The sequence below is a fragment of the Rattus rattus genome, chromosome 7 (assembly GCF_011064425.1).
Source record: "Rattus rattus isolate New Zealand chromosome 7, Rrattus_CSIRO_v1, whole genome shotgun sequence".
NCBI classification, from domain to species: domain Eukaryota; kingdom Metazoa; phylum Chordata; class Mammalia; order Rodentia; family Muridae; genus Rattus; species Rattus rattus.
In genome coordinates, this window is record NC_046160.1 from 87,572,549 (window position 1) to 87,593,236 (window position 20,688).

Genomic DNA, 20,688 nt, shown 5'->3' on the forward strand with positions numbered 1-20,688 from the left:
CTCACTTGTGACTCTGGTCTCTCAGCAGTGGTGATTTGGAGCCTGAAAGAGGCGGGTACCAGCTATAGCCCACTGTGCCCCATGCCTCAGGCGGAGTTAGGGTTTGCTGTGAGCAAGTTTCTGCTGGGACAGAGGGAGAAAGGAGACATCCTAGAGCTTGAATGCTGAATGTTGTTGCTGGCAAGAGAATGCTAGTGCTGGGTTTGAACTTACTAAACGCCATCTAAGAGGACCAAGGAGTGCAGTGGGAAGGCCAGCTGCTCTCACAGCTCCTGCATTGCTATGCTCACTCCTTCCCACAAGCTGAAAACTAGTCAGGTTCACGTGAAATTGAACTTCTGTGGTAGACCATTTCGTGGGCGGCACTGTCAGAAATCAAACCGCAAACCACCCCTTAGCTTAGTTAAGCCAAGGAAAGTCCTACTCACTCTTGGAAGGCCATGATTAAAGCAAAGCCAGTTAATGTTCCTAATTCACACGTCTTGCTCAACTCCAAACACAGAGCTGTGACTGGCTCGAGCAGCAGTGGGCCAACTTACTCTACTTCTGTAAGATGTGAGTCTTCATGGCTTAGCTCCACAGGTCCTCACAGAGGATTAATCACCATACATTGTCAGGAGAGACCTAGCTTCACTGAAACCTCCTGAAATGGCTAGAATGGCCCAAGTTTCCAGCCTGGCACCGAATCCACAGATGATAGCCTCCAGTTTGGGCTGTGAGGGGTTGGGAGAACCACAGCTGCCTTTGCACTAAGGTGGCTCGGAGTCTCACAGACGAGAAGACTCAGTGAGTGACCACAATCCATGATGTAGTGTTAGACACCTTAAATTGTGCTCTTCTTCCTTTCATGATTCTGAGGGAGGAGCCCAGGGTAGTGATGGCAGGGACAGGTCTGGCTTGTCCCTCGGGAGCCGGGCTTGGGAATGCTGCTACAACACCATCTGCTGGCCAGGCACACTGCGGCTTTGTGGTTGTTTTGTTTTGTTTTGTTTTGTTTTGTTTTAAAGCCTGAACAGTATTATCTCCGAATTCTAGAAAATATTGCAAAAGTCTAGGAGTACAGGGAATTGGAGAGGAGTCCTTTTTCACAAGCATTTGCCTTGACAAAATTTAGTAGTAACATGTCATTTCAAAAGCAATGCATTAGCAATGATTTCAGTTGAAGTTTGATAACAAGAGTTTTAAAATGGATGATCGTGTGTGTGTGTGTATGTGTGTGTGTGTGTGTGTGTGTGTGTGTGTGTGTGTGTGTGTGTGTGTGTGTGTGTGTGTGTGTGTGGCAGAGGATTGCATGCATGCTAAGCAGGCTCTCTACCACAGTGTTTTCACCCAGCCTTCTTTTTCCCTCTGTTGGAGACAAGCAGGCCTTGAACTTCTTGATCTCTGAGTAGCTGGAATAGGACCTAACTAGCCACTCGGCCTGCTTCTTAGGTTTAGGGTCTTAACTATAAAGTAAAAGCTCTTTTAGGACAGTGAAGGAACATTTTCCACCATGTGAATTTTTTTCCAGTATTGCACAGCTTAGGGAAATTACATTGTTTTATAGAGATTTTGAGGGAAAAATGATTCCTTTTTAAAAAGAGATTTATACAGTTTGAGTGGGGCTAGAATTTCCATGGCATTTAGAAATCTAGTGGAAACACCAGGTTAATGAGCCATCTTGAATAAAGTAGTTATTATCCATGACTAAAGACAAGTTTGCAATAACACCAAGTCTCTCCCATGGAAAGGCAAACCATAGTGCCTCTGTTTGTTTAGGCCGCTGACTAACCTCTGAGACGTTGCCACCACCACCACCCGCCCCCAGTGCTATTTTTAAAATAGCTTCATGCATGTTCTCCTAAGTGTCTAACAACACGACTAATTGTCTTTTAGACTAATGATTGTTTGGGCCCAAATTCAGTCGTGTCTTTTCTTGTTAAGTTGTGTGGTTAATTAATGACAACCGGAGAAATATCTCAGGTTACTGGGGGACACTAGTTCCTAAAGCTTAGAGAGAGAGAGAGGAAAGGGGTTGCTTTTCGTTATTTCTTTGAGGTTTCAGTGATGTGTCAAATCTCCAATACATGCAAATAGGAGGCTAAACGATGACAGCGGATGCTATGGAGTCCTGGCATGAAGCTCCTGAGTGTTGAGCCAGTTACTCCAACAGAAGCTCCACAGCCCCAAGTGCACTCCATTAGCACGGCAGGATGGCTCCAGTGTGGTGTGAAGCTTTGATCTTGGTTGTAGACTGCGTTTTCTTCTTTGAGCCCAACTGATGAGCTCAGCAGCCAAAAGCAGTTTGTTGCTTAAATGCTGAAATGAATGAATGAATGAATGAATGAATGAATGAATGAATGAATGAATAAATAAATGGCTTTATTCTAGAGAGGGCCCTTTGACAGAGTTTTCTTATTTTTCTTGGCATTGGCTGATTGCTTCTCCACTTGCCCAGAGCAAACTAGCATTTAATAGAGCGAGCTCCTCAAGTCAGACCAACTGTTTCCACCAGCATCCACATAGCAAATTAGTACACAGGACTCCATTTCTGTGGGTGAAACCATGTCTTCCTGGCAGGTGAGTGTAGAAAAGATGTACAAAGAGCTTCCTATCACTTAGAATATAGCCAAGCATGCAATAGGCGTGCTGTGCCCAGCGTGAGCAGCTGTTCTCAGTCCCTAGCCTTTCTCCTCGGCGTCCCAACTCGCATCTCCCGTGACGGTCAGGCAGCAGTTAGTCCTCGGGTCTCCCGTGACGGTCAGGCAGTAGTGATACTTATCACCTGCTATTGCCTGATCAGACGTCTCTGTTGCCATGTGGCTTTCAATTCCTGTGTCTTGACTAGGTTGACAGGATTCTACATTTTCTTTCCAGGCAAAGCAAAGGGGAAAGAATACCTATTCGGCTACTGTGGCAACACTGATGATTTGTAATGGCTGATAGCTGTCGTCCAGGTGTATCTTGTGCACAGATCTTGGCTTTGATATTAAGGAGGCAAGAGCTGTTTGACTGTAACTATGGCCCTTGTGGATGATTCTGGTGCAACCATTAATTTGGAGGAAGCATTTTGTATTGTAGTCTATACCATAGATAGATGCCAGCAAAAATCACTTACAAATTTCTGCTTATGACCTGTCGCTCCAAGATGTCTTAACCATTTCCTTATGCCATTAATAGAAGACATGGGACCAATGACATGGTAACCAGCTTCTCGACCTAGTGGCCTTTTGCTTAAAAACAGTGGATAAATGAGCTTTCCCGCTGATAATACTTTTTAAACCTTTCTCAGCTTACTTTATTGGCTGATCTTTTGATATAGCTGTCATTAAGATGTAATTCTAGTGTATCTAGTCATCTTTTGTTCTCAGTGTTGTACATTGTATGTTAGTGTTAGTACTTACATGAAAATTTATTTGCGGTTAAGAAAAAGTAGCTTTAACAGTGAGATTTCTTTGTTTTACTTGCTCAACCAGTGGGATTTTCCCCATGGTAGAATCTGTGGTTTTGTAGCTCTTAAAACACACCAGCATTCTCCAAGGAAGAAGCAGGGTTTTACATGTTTTATTATACTCGCGTATACTGAGAGGCCTTAAAAAAAAAAAAAAAAACCAGAGAAACATATGTTTAGTGAGTTCGTATTTCCTAAAATACACATGGCACTTCAGCCTTGAATCTATTGAAACAGGACTCCCGTTTGAAAAGCAGAAGGCTTCAGCGCAGAAGTGATGGCCTGATTAGCCGGAGGCTAATAGAATCCTGGGAAGAATGACAGATTGTATATGGGAAAGAAATACAATCTCACGCTCATTGTAGCTTTTTTACAATTAAAGATCAAAAAAATAGAAAATTACTGGAAGCGATGGATGTCTGAAACTTTAGAAATGCAGATGGTGTTGGATGAATCCCAGCCCAAGGCCCAATGAGCAGATGATAAAAGTGTTGGGTCGGAAGTCATTCTGCTTCCCTTGTTCTGTCGGTCCCTTTGCTGAATGTACTTTTGTCTCCTTTCCCCTCCCCCCTCTCAAGATACATTTAAGGAGTTTCTCAGCCAGTCTGCATTACATCATGGCATATAGTTAGTTCTTTGGAAAACAAAACACTGTGATGACTCCAAACCCTTGAATGAGGAGGTAGGCATGGTCTCCTCTGTCCTGTCCCCAGCTCACAGTGTTTCTCCTGAGAAAATGTAACAAGTTAGAAGACATGTTCAGATCCTGATGCTTACAGCAGCCATAGCTAAGGGCTTGTACACATGTCTTAGTGAGCAGCCATGTTTCTTCTGGAGAAAAAGAAAGTCATAAATTACAAGATACAGGTGCGTGTTTTTATTGCAAGTGATTGTTACTTGCCTGTTCTAAAATTACCTTTACCATAAGCACCTGCTGTTTTACCCCCCAAAAAAGACTGACTGTTGTCATGTGATTATTTCTTCTCCTGCAAACTAACATGTGTCATTATTCTTCAGAGTTAAATCATCACAGCATTATAACTGCAGGGCTCAGCTACTCACCTTGCCTGAGAAATGCACTGTTCTCAAACTGTGCGCCTTTTCATCCAACTTCCTCCAGACCTCCATTGTTCAGACTGGCATTCATTGGCGTTCTTAGTTTTTATAAGTCCAAAGAGAAAGGGGAATGTTTCCTGAAATATAAATGAGAAGAAAAAGCAATGTGCACATAGAACACACTCTTCATCCTTCAGGGGTGAATTTGTCATTGGCTCTTTAAAAGTGTGTGTGTGTGTGTGTGTGTGTGTGTGTGTGTGTGTGTGTGTGTGTGTGTATGTGTGTGTGTGTATGTGTGTGTGTGTGTGTGTGTGTGTGTGTGTGTGTGTGTGTGTGTGTGTGTGTGTGTGTGTGTGTGCATGTAGGACAAAATGAGGTATCAGATTCCTGGAGCTGGAGTTACACCTAGTTCTGAGCTGCCCAGCAATGCTGGTAGCCAACCACTGAGCATCTCTCCAGCACCAGAATGTGTGTTTTAATAACCACATAAGGAATAGTACCATTATTAAATGATATAAAAGCTAGTTATTTCTCATATGCTATCAGATAAAATCCGGGTTCAGTGCTTCATTTGGTTTCTGACACACACAGATAAGGCAGGGCTGTGAAGCTCTGGATCCCTAACCGGCTGTCCCGTGCCATGATTCAAAGGACAGCCTTAAATAAAGTTCCTGTTTATTCTGCTCGTGTTTCATAATATGTAGCAGAGAGAGGAAGAGATGAGGGGCTTGGGCTTCTGAGAGACCTTTCTTCCTAGTTAAATTTAACAACAGCAAGTGATCAGTTACTAGTTTTGTACTTGTTTTGTATTTGTTATTAACTTTTTGTACATTGGACAGAGGAAACAATGGGAAAGTGAGTTTTTGCAAAGCTTGAAACAATTTCACTCTAAATGTCCTATTACAAAATACACAGTTCTCTTATCTTTGGATTTGCAATATTAACAAAGGTTCTATGATAAGCTTGCTGATTCTTCTCTACAGCGTCATTTACCTTGCTTTCTGCTGTATATGTGTTTGGACTAGTTCATTGTAAGTTAGCTTACTGGAAAGCCTAAAGTTATCTTCTGTATGCTGCCCAAGAGCCTGTGGACATATGTGTTCCTGAACAGATTACTCTTTGAATCTATGTGAATGGCTTGATTCTAATAGGAATTCTGTTTGTTCTTTTTGCAGCTATGTCATCTTACCTTTTAATTATTAAAACAGAGCTTCCTGCTGCTATTTCAGAAGTTTTGCCTAGTGACCACAGTGGGTAAGAAAAAATGTTCCGTTGTATCCATTGAGCCACCCTACCCTCCATTCATAATCTGTTTATTCATTTGTCCATTATGCTTTTATTAAAACCTAGTGGCAAGAGAAAAAATACAGTGCATGTCCTCGGGATACGTAGAGGGTTTGTGGAGTGGAGCAGCAATAGAGAAAATACTGTGCACTTGTATGCACATGTCTGCACATGTCTGCTGATGATCCACTGGGTTGGAGCACTGTGCTGCCAACCACAGACGCCCGGGCCCTTGTGCTCCTTGAAGGAAGGCCAATCAAGTTCGAATTGGTTCTTAGAGAAAAGTGAAGAAGCATCTAAGGGCATGAAGATGGGGGATACTGGGGAAGCCTCAGAATCTCTATGTGGGAGGAACATGGATGGAGTGGGCTCTGCTGTCACCTCTCAGCAGGGTGTTGTGACAAAGAATACGATGGTTGCAGCCACTGTGTGAGTTTCATGTTAGACGGCATAAAGAGCTATGGGTGAAAGCTTGTTTCACTTTGCCTTTCTTCATGTTGGAAATAAAGCTGGACCCAGCTCACTTCCTTTCTCCTCTAAAAACACAGGCTCCTTCAGAATATGTTGACTTAACTCTTTTTATGGGTAAGGAACCCACGTTCATTATACCTTTCTTTTTGATACCTAGAACAAGACTTCCTTTTTTTTTTTCCCTAGAAAAATAAATGGGGTTAAGCCTATTAATTGTCCAGTTTTCAAACCACAACAAAGGACTGCCCTGTTTCTAGACTGGAGTATTTGGTTATTTCCCCAGTAATCAAACTTATCTGGAATGCAGAGGAAAACCTCAAACGTTAGTTCTCAGCTTAGAGAAGTTGGCTTCTCCTGAAGAAGCAGACATGTGCAGATGTGAGTATGTAAGGGAAGGAGTTATTTTCCAACTAAATAGGAACTGTCAAGATGGCATTAAAATGAGGATAATACGTCCTTCACGGTCTTCATCCTCAGAAGGCACCCTTCACCTGGCACTTTGTAGCTCGTTAGGGTCCCACAACATGCTCCCCCATTCCTGGATTTACAGTCAGCTTTTTGATTATCGATTATGTTAGACATCTGGCTGCTCTAAGAAGTAGCTGTGTGAAATACACAAAAATCTTAATAACCTATTCCTTTGTTATTTGAATTCCAAGTGAGAAATGTGTATCTAGAGCTAATAACTCAAAGCAATGTGAGGAAGAATAGAGAAGTAAGGAAACATTCATCCCATTCCTTTCACACTAGTTAGCCTCAAACACCCACCTCTTGGCCCGCCTGCTTGCCATGAGCTACAGGTTTCTTTACCTGGGGCTTTGAAGGCACCAGTGAGGGCTGGGAGTGACTCTGGCAGGTGTTCACCAACATGCCCAAGGCCCTGGGTTCAATTCTCAGTACTATTTAAAAAAGCAAAAACAGATAAGCCTTGGGAAAAGGCTGGAGAAGCTCAGTGGTTAAGAGCACAGACTGCTCTTTTAGAGGATCTGGGTTCAATTCTCAGCACCCACATGGCAGCTTACAGCTGTCTCTAGCCCCAGTTCCTGAGGGGATCTGATGCCCTCACACAGACAGACAGACATATATGCGGGTAAATATAACAGTGCACATATGATAAATTAATTCATTACTTCATTAACTAATTAAAAGAAAAAGAGGTCACCAATGACCTTATCTTTGTTTAGTTGCTTCCTTAACAGAGTTGTTATAATGGTCAAATAAGGTGGCACGTGTGTACACGCTTCTAAGGGCACAGTGTACATGAGGGGAACAGGGGCGTTCCAGTGCTGTGATTATATTAGTGGTATATTTCCGTTTTCTTCAGACTGCCGGAAGCTCAGAGTCAAGCATGAGTAGACTGCTCATCCTAATAGTTGTCATGTGCCACCAAGCTTGTGTTTATCTTTTATTTTAGCTTTAGGTCCTGAATTCGGTGACTTCTACTAACATGTTTTAAGTACATTTAGAAACACTGAAAGCGCTGTGTAGTAGAACTGCTATTAAAATGGAGGGGTTTTATCTGCTTTAAATTTCTCGCTTTAAATCAGTTGCCATGTCTACTATTGTTTTCTTGTTTGTTTTAAACAGTTGAAAACTCCTGTTTCGCTCATATCAGTAAAACCTTTATATAAATGTTCTCTTTCTAGCACAAATGGGCTTTTAAAAACTGCATGCTGCAATTACTGTCACCGATTTTCACCCACGGTGTGTGAAAATTGCACATTTTTGATCACTCATATTGTTTTACACGTCCTGCATTCATTTATTTAGAGACTATATTAATTGGATACAGGGCATTAGTCTTTGAAGCCTAATCTTATAAAGTCAGAGACAAATGTTGCGGTAATGAACGTGGGGGTGGGGCGGTTTATTCCTAGCCTAGTTATGCAGCCATATTTCTTCACCGAGATCACATGATAGTGACCTTTTATTTTGACAATTGGTTTATTGTAAGTTTACTTAAGATTTTTCAAGTGTCTTTATTTTCTGGGTTGTCTGTGGGTATGGATAGCTTCATGAACTCTGACCCTTTATAAAGATGCTGTCACATCACTTTGTGCTCATATATTCTAATTTCAAAAAGTTACTATTGGAAATACAAATCAGTAATACCAAACTCTTAAGATACATCTATATTTTTCCTAGAATAACTTGTACTTTTTAAATCTATAGTTGTTAAAAGTTGGGAGCTCTCTGTTAACATTTAATGGTCTTGTCAGGGGCTGTGATTGACACAATTAAGTTGTCCTGCATTTGAGTTACATAATTGATATGGGATGTGAGCATGGTCCTAATTGAGAACATACGATACTCTTGTTCCATTCTATTCAAGAATGAAATTAGAGCAACTTATAAATAAATCTGGTTTTCATTAAAAAAAATGGAAAAAACATCTGCGTGCCAAGCATTTGCAATCCAGCTAAGGATTTATACTCTGTGTTTCATAGTTGCAGCATTTTTATCATATAGGATTAAACCCACAGATCAAACAAGTTTTCTAGGAAGTATAAAACCTTTTACTCTAATTCTTTTGGCTCAAAGAGAATGTATATTTAGGTCTCGGTAGGAAAACAGGAGTTCAGTTAGATAAGTCTTTTTTTCTCCTCTTAGAAAAAAATTTATGTGCAATAAATTTTCCTAAAATCTTGGTTTGTAAAATAAATGTATTTAATGTGTACGTTTTAAGACTGCTATTGCTGGTTTGTATTCTTTGGGCTTAGGCTTAATCTCATTTGCTCTTTGGACAATGGCCATCGCCAAACAGTGCAATTGTCTGGGGCCTGCAAGTGAGATGGGAGCACACTGCCCATGTCTCACTATGTGGCCTTTATTGATAATGAATGAATGAGAAAGAAATCTTTGTCTTAATGATTGGTTTTATTAACACCAATCGACAAATATAAGAAATGACTCATAATAACCAGTCTCCAGGTCTACACAAACTGTTTTAAAACAAAATCCTTTTCATTTTAAGATTTTAAGTTCAGTCCTGAAGAAAATGTGAAGCATGACCTTAGAATAGATGAAGGGTCCTCTAGGGAAAAACCCCAAACCACCCTAACTCAGACTTGCTGCTGGGTTGAGTTTTCACTGCTGCTGTGAGAGCCCCCCGCCCTTACACAAGAAATGAAGATGCTGGACAGGGTGACCTCTGAGCCCCCTCCAGCCCAAGCATTCCCTAGCTCTGCAAGTTTGATGCCACACACCCTTCAGTCAGGGCTGTGTCAGTCTCCACTCTCATGGAGAGACACGGATTCCATTTTCTGCTCCCACATTCAGCCATACCTCAGGATTTCAAAGTGTTCCTTTAATCCTATGCAAGGGGAAAGTTGTGGTCCTATGGCTTAACACACACCCTTTTACACAGCTCCACCTTCCTGTGCCGCTCTCTCTCTCTCTCTCTCTCTCTCTCTCTCCTTCTCTCTCTCTCTCTCTCTCTCTCTCTCTCTCAAGAGTCAGGTTGGTTTGTAACCATTTTTTTCTTTTTTCTTTCTTTCTTCGTTTGATTAGAACACTGATCATGAGCTGTGCTCTCCTAACAGACACTCAGTAGACAATGCAGTGTTGTTATCCAGCAGGAAAAGCAGTGCTAACAGATGGGATCTGCTCAGCTCCTCCCCCGGGGCCATTTTTCTACTGGCACTGCAGCCGTCTGGGTCTGATACTGGGTCCCCAAAGGAAAGAGGTTTCAGACACAGAGCCCCGGGCTTGCTGCCAGTTTCAGAGTTTTGTTGCCAGGTGTTTCTTGGGAAGGGCTATTTTGAAGTTCCTATTTGGTTTTTTTTTTATTCAAAAAGAGTGACTAGAAGATGCACATGTTGAGTATCAGTTTGTGTTTATTCTGTGGTTGCTTTCATCGTACCTCCTGCACACCACGAGGGAGGGGCCCGTGCAGGTGTAGCTAGAGAGCACCGCGGCAGTCCTCAGCCCTGCTGAGCAGAAACGCTTGTGCATCTTTGCATTTGTAAAGACAGGAATATGGCGCCATCTCTGCTGCTTCTCTCTCTCTCTCTCTCTCTCTCTCTCTCTCTCTCTCTCTCTCTCTCTCTCTCTCAAGATTTATTTATCTGAGTACACTGTCATTGTCTTCAGACACACCAGAAGAGGGCATCAGATCCCATTACAGATGGTTGTGAGCCACCATGTGGTTGCTGGGAATTGAACTCGGGACCTCTGGAAGAGCAGTCAGTGCTCTCAACCACTCCAGCCCTCCTTGCTCTCTTAAAGAGGATGTTGTCCCTACAGCAGTAATGGGTAAAGGTCTACCAAAAGGATGCCCTCACAAGCCAGAGTGTAATAATACCCACTGAACAGTGAAGGCCACACATGCTAGAAGCCAGCTCTTAAACTGAAAGGAAAACTCTCTGAATTTATCAGAGTGAGACACTGGCTACCTATTGAGAGTGTAAGAGGACAGTTTATCACAGGGCAGGGGAGGGGGCATTAGGTTGAGTTGAAACCATCTACCCACCACCATACCAATCCCCATTGATCTTTGATGTGTCCCAGACCTGTTCTATCTTGGGTTTCCTTTCTTTCATTTGTTCATTTTCCCAGACAGGGTTTCTCTGCCTAGCCCTGGCCATCCTGAAACTCACTCTGTAGACCATACTGTCCTCAGACTCAGAGATCTGCCTACCCTTTGCCTCCCAAGAGCTGGGATTAAAGGCCTTGCACCACCACCACCCAGCTGGGTTCTATTCCCTTACATTGTTACAGTTAGGTTTATACTTAATAGGTTTTGCTGATCTTCTTGGTTAATTACTACACTTTCATTGTGTTGGTTACATATTGGCGTTTTTTCCCAGAGGGTACTAATTAATAACGTAGTACTGCCTGTTGGACCAATTACAGCACATCCTAGACTATTTTACTAACTGAATTGCAGTAATCTCCGGATAGATACATTTAACTAGCAACTGTTATTAGATTTTTCTTCTTATATTTTTGTGTATTTCTATCATGAATTGTTTGTCTTTTACATGAACAGTGAAAGGCATGAACACTTGGGGAATTAACTTTAAAATTTTTTATAGATATATTAAGAAATTAAAATTATATCTGTACCCATGTATTATAACCATTTAATAATAGCCATTTTTATATTCTAGATATATCCTTCTGACTTTTAAAATATATTTATATTATTAAAAATAATTAAATATTATTTTATTTATATTTCACATTTAAATTATATATTTATTATGTATAATATACTTTGTGTTATATATAAATATATTTATTGTATATGACATTAAATAATATTTTGTATATATTTTATACATATACATAACTATAGACATACTTTATACATATCTTTTATATATACAATGCATAAATATATAAATATCTAATGTATTATAAGTTAATTAAATTTAAATACATGTTTTTATTATTAAATATATGTTCAAGTATTTCTATTTCCTCTCTGTACTATAATTTGTCTTTCAGTGTATGAATGTGTGTGTGCACATGAATGTGTGTGTGCACATGAATGTGTGTGTGCACATGTGTATGTGCACGTGTGTGGACATCAGACACCTGGGGTATTGTTTCTTAGGTGCTTTTCACTTCTTTTTCTTTTTAAGACGGGGTCTTTCACTGTGTTTAAACTTGCTAATGAGGCTGATCTGGCCAGCAAGCCTGCCTCCAGGTCCCCAGAGCACACAGGTTTTGTGCCAAGTGCCCAGCTTTTTTTTTTTTTTTTTTTTAGGTGGGTTCTGTGGATCCAGTGCAGTTCCTCATGCTTTTGAGACAGGCACTTTACTGACAGGCCCCAGCCCAGGTTCCTTCTTTATTAGCAAACACATGATCACACTGCTAACTAAACATTCTGATTCAGTATTCTCATAGCTTTTAGAGAAAAGGTTAGCATTTCTAAACTGGTGTTTCATTCCCCTTCCTGAAACTCTGGAGAAATGTAGAGATATGATGAGGAAAATGACTCCTTCCTTGTTTTATCACCCAGAGATTATAAAGTTCCAGTCCAATTTTAATATCTGTATTTTTTCTCTAAACAGCATCAGACTACACACTCTCATGATAGCCACTCTTTCCGAGTTGTACTATTAAATATTTGCTTGCTTCCAGTTTTCATGATTTTTTCAGTTTCATTATTTTAAATTTTCTCAATAAATATTTCATAAAAGTCTTCGTTCCTATTGCTGATGTTTTGTTGTTAATGGTATTTTATAAGTCTTGTGCGGCATAATTATTAGAAGGCTCTTAGCATCTATTGCCAGCTGCTTTCCATGTGAGAATTCACATGGTTTTAGCTCTCGGCAGTGTTTGGTGCACCTCGGTACTCCTCACCAATAGGAGTTATCGTCTCATTTTTAAGTACTTGTTATTTTGGTAACTGGAAAAAATGGCATCTCATTGGGCATTGTGTGTTGTCATGGTTCAGGCATTGTGTTGTTGGAGATAAGGCTCACTATGTAGTCCAGGCCAGCCTCAAACTGTTGGTCTTGCCTTTGTGCTGAGTTACAGACTCATCCCAATACTATTTTAATACATTCCCTAAGTTCATATGTGGTATTAATAGTGCAGGGTTCCCTAACAACATTTAACGAAAATGTGGGGTTTTCTTGCTAATGGATGACCCCCCCACCGTGTATGTGCGTTAAGACAGACATGAATGAGTCCTGTGTCCTGTGCCTAACAGTGTTTTTCCTGACAGGGCTTGGTATCTTGATGGACAGATGCTGCTAATCATAATCTGTGTCGGCATTGTGTTCCCTCTCTCACTGCTCCCCAAAATAGGTGAGTCTGAAGGAACTCGGGGTCTACAGAGTAAGAAGCTTTTAGAAGAGTAGTGCTGTGAGTCCTTTTAAACTTGGCCTATTTCCGTGACTCTGTCCTCAGCCTTGCTTAGCTAACGTATGACTTGGCTTACAGTAGCATTTTGTCTGGCCGCTAAAATGAAGTCATTACAGCAGAGCATTGAGGAGCTAGCCTTCCTTTGCATTGCACTGCCAGTGGCAAGCCAGTTCTCGCCCTGCTGTGCAGAGCTACACAGTGTAACAGACGGACAGACCCCAGGCCCAGGCACCAAGCAGCAACAGGAGCATGCCCGAGATGCATGGCTCGATTCCTAAGTCCCCATCACTTGCCTTATAAATTGCTTTTTATTTTATTGGTATTTTACAGGCTTTCTTGGCTACACAAGCAGTCTATCATTTTTCTTTATGGTGTTCTTTGCTCTTGTGGTAAGTTTAAAATATAATACATTGCTTATTTCATCAAAAAAAATGCAACTGTGTTAGTGACGTCTTTAGCTGCTTTGCACTGGGCACCGTAGCCCATGGTATATTATTAACAGCACCATTTTTCAACACAGAATTCATTTCAGTCACAGGAATATTCATTTTGTCCATTTTAAAGAAGCTTAAAACAAATTTAGTATCTTGTAGTTCTCTGGAGAGGGATGCCCAGCACTGGCTAAGACCCTGGGCAGAACAGAGCCTGACAGCTGTAGCGCTCTGCCGAGCTGTGGGCTGCTCCTCAGTCAGCTCACAGAGCGTCCTGAAGCCTTATTCCTTGATGGAGTTAGAGTTTGAGACTTGGTGGGAAAGCTGTAAGGAGAATGGGGTAGGAATGCAATCCTGTCCACCCTGCTTAGTCGACAAACAGTGTTCCCATAAAGAAAATGTTGGGAATAAATATTTGTCTTCATATGCAGATAATATATTTAATTATCAGATTTTTATTTTATATCATATGGCAGTTTAACTTATTTTATATTTATAAAATAATTTAACGTAGGCTTTTTAATTCTCCTAAGACACATCCTCACATATAAGATTTTAATAAACTTTTCCTTATTTCCTATATTCTATTCCATAATAAGTATATAAATGTTAAACCTTACATAGGATAAAATATTTTTAATTTGCCAGAAATGTGTATATCACAAGTAACCCTTTTCTGAGCATTTAAACTTTCTCTTAGTTACTGATCAATGAATCAAGGGGCAATGTCACATGTAAACAAGCAAACTATAGTACCAGACTCCAAAACTGTCAAAACAGCCCCTGGACTGGGAAGCTGGTTCAGCTGGTGGTGTTTGCCTTGCAAGTGTCACGGCTTGCATTCAGTTCCTAGGACCCAAGTGAAAAGTTGGGCATGCTGTAATGCTCACATTCCAGTGCTGGGTGGTGGGGAGTGGGGGGGAGTTGGTGTGGGGGGGTGGGAAGTGGGGGGTGGAACACTCATGGATTTCTGGGTCCCATTCGTCAGCCAACCCAGCCTACTTCTACTCAGTGGACTCTAGGCCAGCGAGAGACTCTCAAAGGGCAAGATGAATAACCCCTGAATAATGATACCCAAGGGTGACTTCTGATCTCCACATGTGCACACACACGTGCACATACAGCCACACAGTCTGCAGCCACATACCACTACATTTATGTGCATAAAAAGTCCATACACATCACATACACATGCACATGCAGCCACACAAATGAACAACCACATACCCACTATGTATGCATGCACACCAGTCATATTTGCATGACATCTGTCTTTGGTTAAATCATCTTCTGAGACAGAGGATAAAGCAACTTAAAATTAAGTGCAAGTAACCCTGATTTCACTATTCATAAACATTTATATTGTAAGGAATGTGTTAAGGCTGAAATATTTAACAGAGCTTGGTCATTTCTTAATTTACCTACATTAAAATTATCCCCCCAGCCACCTCAGGTAATGACAGTTTAGCATATAATTTTGAGGTTCCATACTATAGAGAGAAACAGTAGGTATTTTCATCGTAAGGTTTTGTTGAGAAGCGTCTTCATGGCTAGACAGTATCCCACATCCCATAGGAATGTGTGGATCTTAATCGAGTGTAGATAACGTACTGAATTCTACCCTGGCACTTAATCAACAAGGCAAGCATTTCATAGGTAGAAGTAATTCAGTTTTCACAGTCAATAGCTTAACACAGGTGGAATGTATTGATACAATATGTCTATTATAGTGTTTTGTTTCTGCTGCAGCAGATACTCTTAAATTCAGTGCAGATTTCTGCTGGGGGAGTCACATGGAAATAATTCTCCCATATTAATCGTGATGCTCCACAAATCATCTACTTGGATTTCTATCTGTGAGAACAGTTGAAATTTAGATTCCAACAAGACCATGAAGAATATACATTTTTAATGCTGTTTTTATTACCACGTTTATTACAGATTCTATTTCTATTTTTGTTTTGTTTTTAAGAGTTTATTTATTTATATGATGAGTACACAGTAGCTATTTTCAGACACACCAGAAGAATCTGGTCCCATTACAGATGGTTGTGAGCCACCTTTGGTTGGTAGGAATTGAACTCAGAACCTGTGGAAGAGCAATCAGTGCTCTTAACTGCTGAGTCATCGCTCCAGTCCCTGTTTTTTTTGTTTTTTTTTTTAAGACAGGGTTACACTATGTAACCCTGGCTGGCCATGAGCTTACTCTCTAGACCAGACAGGCCTGGAATTCACAGAATTTTATCTGCCCATGCCTCTGCCTCCTGAGGGCTGGGATTCAAGCTGTGCTCTACATGCTCAGCTAACTGAGTTTTTTAAAATGTGAGACTCCCCATGATTCTCTCCTGTCTGTGGCTGGGTCCTGTCCATTCCTCACCTGTAGCGGCATCTCTGCCCATTGATTTTTTTAAGAATGTGTATGCATACACATTTATATTATATTTTATAGAATCAATACAGAAAACAGTTTCTTAATTGTACTCATTAGGCATTGCAGATCAAAGTGTCTCTACTAGCTGTTCTCCCAGATCCTGATTTTCATTAAAAATTTAGCATGCATTTTCCTTTGAGAGTATCTACATTTAAACATGAGTTTCAATTTGGCAGTGGCTCAAAGTGACAGTAACAGATGCCTTTATCCTTTATTTTTCTAACCTATCTGTTTGTCACCAGCATTGAGAGGGGTGGGGAGAGTTGCTGAGATCTCTGTAAAGGAATATGGGCGGCAGTAAGCTGGGAGCTACCCTGCAGAAATGGTAGGCTTTGAGGAGGATGGAGGAAGGACCTTTTGTGCAAGTGCATTAAGTCATTTTAGTGCCTAAGGTGATTTTTCTTATTCTCTTTCCATCCCCCAGAGTTACCTTCTTACCCAGTCTGTCTTCAGCGCCAAGCAAGGACTCCCTGGGACTCTCTTCTCTCTTGTGGTTGGGTCTCTGCCCACTCCTCACCTGTCTGCAGCTCTCTCTACCCCATTCCACCATGCAGGTTTGAAGCTGGGATGACCCACAGGAATTAGCTGTAATAATGGAATTTACATTATGTAAAATCAGGCTGCCAATAATTCTTTCTAATCAGTGAAGAAGGCTATATTGCAACTTGAAGGATTTTGACTTGGCATTCAAGGCCTGGTACTCAGCAAGCCAGGAGGCATTGATCCTGACCCCTCCCCCCACTAACACACACACACGCACAGACACACAGACACACAGACACACACACACACACACACACACACACACACACACACACACACACACGCACACGGTTAGAGTAAAACAGGAGACCTTGAATCTGGAGCAGCCTCGGTAGAGCTGGAAAGAGCCCAGGAGCCCTTGCTTCTCCAGCCACCTTCATCCTCACCCCACACTCCATCTCTCTTAAAACAAAACAAACAAACAAACAAAAAACCAACTTTTCAGGAAAAAAATAGATAATGAGATTCTTGGTTCTTGTTTTGTTCTTGTCTCTTGATAAATTGATGGTTGGAGTTGGTTTTATATTGAAAACTTACCTGGAAATGCCCAGTTTGTCCTTAGACACCCCACCCCCTTTAGGTTTAGATTTTAAATTAAAAATGACTCTTGGGTTCACTCATTAACTTAATCCTAAAAGTGTGTGTTTTCTTTAGATTTATCACTGCATAAAATTTTGATTGAATTTGTTAAACTCCCAAACTAGATGAGTTCCAAATAGGAATAGTATTTACTTACTGGTCTCCTGCAAAGACAAATACTCCCTTTCTTCTCTCTGCCCCTTTGTGTGCTGGGATTTAGCCTGGAGCAAACATTTACAGAGTCATTATGTGCCTGCAAGAAGGGCTACAATGGCAGTGTTGACACAGCCACAAGGGTGGCTCTAGGAACAGGATGGCCACAATTAGGAGTCAAATCCTGAAACATGCCCATTGATGGTTTCTGGGAAACAGCATCCCTCTGGATTTCTTTTAAGTTTTATAAAAAATGTATTTTTCCCAACTAGGGTTCCCTAGCTCTGCACTCACACTGTAGCAGTGCCGACCCTCCCCACATTCACCGTAGCACAAACGTGAAAGTTTGTGTTCATCAGGAATGCCAGTGAGCACACTGCCAATTAAAGTCTCCCCTCACTTCTGCCTGCTCCTCTGCTCTGTCTGCTACCGACAGGAATAAATGTCCTTTGCGACTATTATTGAAAACATGCTTCCTCTCTGAGTTGCACTTTAAAAACAAGACCAGGACACTGTTGGAGATTTGAAAATTGACACAGAGCACACTAAGTCTTTAACAGGCAAGATTCCCCGCTGATCAGATGTGAAGCACTCTTGTCATCCTGTCCCCTTCCCTCCCAGTGACCATGTTAAAGGGTGACCCCACTCTATCTGGGGAAAATCAGAGCATCAAGGAATCTTCGGCTAGTCTCTTGTTTGACTTTATTGAAAACATCAACCTGTGATGAATTTTATTACAGGTCATCTAAGTGCGGGTCGCATTTACTTTTACAGGTAGTAATTAAAAAATGGGCCGTTCCTTGTCCTCTGACCTTAAATTGCATCAATGCAGTCTTTCAGGTAATAATTTTTATATTTTTAACTTCTCAACTAAAAAAAGAAATGGAAGATAAATGATGATTTTTCTAATTGGTGAAAAGTAATAGTTACATAGCATTTTAGGACTTTTCTTTGAAGTAACTTGATTTGAAATTCCAGTAGTAATAAATTCATCATATTTGTTGATGTATCCTGACTTTTAATGCCTATTGGTTTTTCTTTTCCCCTCAATACTCTTAAACAGATTTCAAACGCTACAGATGACTGTAAACCAAAGCTCTTTCATTTCTCCAAAGAGGTGTGTAAGTTATTAACAGATACTTTCGGTTGATTTTTCACATTTCAGGTTTTAAGAGATTTGTGTTACAGGGTCTCTTAGGTCTTTGTACCTGTAACTAATTAATTTTCATGAAAGTGCTAAGTATAGGATTGCCTACCAGAAGAATAATATTATTTAACACAGGGTGGCCCATTATGAAACAGCCACCTTTTTCTTTTCTTTCTTTTGGCATGCTTTTAAATGGAGCCTGTTTTAAATGGGCCTTTGCCTAAAAGAACAGATTTACCAAATGTCTGGTCTGGCCAGTAAGGTCCTCTGTGGATACGGTTTTCCTGTTGCGCTCTGGACTTGTAAAGCTAAATCGCCAATTACATCAAAAACTCCTCCCTGGTGAGTAGGACTTTGGTCTCTAGCTAAACAGCCTCATCATGGGCCAGCACTGAGCACTGCCAGTCTGCCTTCAGAACAGCATTCCAGGGGAATTTATGATGTTCAGAGCGGAGCCCAGAAACCCAAGTCCCATGCCCACCCTTAAGAGAGTTGTGGGATGCGGAAAGGGCCTGGAAGAGTCCCTGAGAACTGGCGTTTGCATGGTCCTGCTTTGCTCTAGTGGAAAAAGCTGAGTCCTCCCGTTTCTGGGAGCCTTTCCCTCTCTACCGTGTTTTTCTGCCGCAATGCTGTTTTCTAGGTTCCCACGCCAGACTCTCCTCTCCTCCTTGTGCAGCTTTGTTAGTGTAGAATGTTAATGTGGTGGGTCCTCATGCAAAACCTTCCTTTTCATCTCCAGTTTATAACTTAGAAATGTCTCCCAAACCTTTCCAGGGAGGTCGCCACATCTTTTACATGTGAAGACCTCCATGGGCCTTAAAGATCAGGGTAGGGTAATTGGCAGGCCGGGAAACTGAGCAGTGTATGAAACAGAGAGCTGTGTCTTAAGCTCTCATCCCCGTAACACAGCTTCAAGAAACACAATTTCCTAGGTACTTTACCCAAACTAGGTCTTCATCTGGAACTTCTTTTGGTGAAGAGCCCAACACTAACTAAGGAGAAATATTTTTAGAGCAGAAAAGAGAAAGTAAATCATTCCCATCCACTTTTTAAAGACAGTGCTTAGCTTAGAGGGGAGAGCGTTGGGCTTGCTGGTTTTCGCTGGCTCTTGCTAAGTATTCTAATAATAATTTTTAAAGAAACTTTAGGCTTATGTATTACATGGGCTCCTTAGGAGTTTTTCAGGTCTAGATTCTTTGGGCTCATTAAGAAAGATCTTGGTCATGGGTTCTGGCAGTACATGGATGTGGCCTCTATTTGGAACACTTAGTTGGACTGAGTAAGTAAAAGCAGGGTCGAAAACATTGGCAGGCGTTGTTGATGCTTGGGTAATGAGATGCATTTAAATCATGCATACCGTAAGAATGGCTGGAATTATAATAAAAATTATTTTAAATGTTTATGTATAACCTAAATTAGTTTTATCTTATCCAAGTATTGTAGAAGGCGGTAACTGTAACAAAGCAAGGTGATACGAGAGGCCAGCCAGAAAGTGTGGTCAGAATAAGCCGCCTGTAAGCTAGAGTAGTTACTGTGACTGCAGAGCTCCCCGTCCCCGCTGTCTCTCTCTCACTGCACCCCACCCCTCATCTTAGGAAGAGATCATTCACAAAGGATGACATAAATTTGACTAGGCTCTTTTTAAAAAGAACTTTATTATTGGGCTGGCAAGATGGCGCAGTTGTATTGTCGAGTGTCTGCAGCCTAACCCGATGACTCCGTCTAGTTATCCTCTGACCTCTGCAAGTGCTAGGTGGCATGGGTGTGTGGGCACACAGATACACAAAAATAAATAAATAAAAATGTAATTAAAACAAAAAGAACTGAGTTTATTATCAAATAAAAATGACGTAGCATTTAATAGTATTTTGTTGTATTTTTTTCAGAGTGTCTACGCCATACCAACGATGGCTTTTTCATTTCTCTGCCATACCTCAGTATTGCCCATATACTGTGAGCTTCGAAGGTACTGTAGAGCGCCGTGGCCTTCAGAGCTAATCAGTTCCCATTCATGAATCCTTCCCTATTGTCCCAATTCTAAGTGTTAGCTTAAAAAACAAACAAACAAGGCAGCTGTCTTAGTCAGGGGTTTAGGGCTGTGAAGATTCCATGAGCACAGCAACTCTCATAAAGGACAGCGTTAATTTGGGTTATGGTTCAGAGGGATAGTCCATTGCCATCATGGAGGGAGGCATAGCAGCGTGCAGGGAGACATAGTGCTGGAGGAGCTGAGAGTTCTACATCTGTGTCTACAGGCTTCAGGGGGAGACTGTATGTATGGCACACTGGGCGTAGCTTGAACATAGGAGACCACAGTGCCCACCCCGGCAGTGACACACTTCCT

General features: G+C 41.2%; 2 protein-coding genes across 4 annotated transcripts in view; one reads left to right on the plus strand and one right to left on the minus strand.

Moving 5' to 3' along the window:
* Slc38a6 (solute carrier family 38 member 6) overlaps window positions 1-20,688 on the plus strand; it is a 61,698-nt gene that overhangs the window by 31,629 nt on the left and 9,381 nt on the right. For all 3 annotated transcript variants that reach the window (XM_032907930.1, XM_032907932.1, XM_032907933.1), the window contains exons 6-11: window positions 5,662-5,740; window positions 12,921-13,003; window positions 13,391-13,449; window positions 17,972-18,037; window positions 18,261-18,314; window positions 20,231-20,310. In XM_032907930.1, coding sequence (XP_032763821.1) covers window positions 5,662-5,740; window positions 12,921-13,003; window positions 13,391-13,449; window positions 17,972-18,037; window positions 18,261-18,314; window positions 20,231-20,310 — 421 coding nt within the window. The remainder of the gene's footprint in view (window positions 1-5,661; window positions 5,741-12,920; window positions 13,004-13,390; window positions 13,450-17,971; window positions 18,038-18,260; window positions 18,315-20,230; window positions 20,311-20,688) is intronic.
* Window positions 1-20,688, minus strand: part of LOC116905161 (60S ribosomal protein L26-like) — a 48,917-nt gene that overhangs the window by 1,308 nt on the left and 26,921 nt on the right. The window lies entirely within an intron of this gene.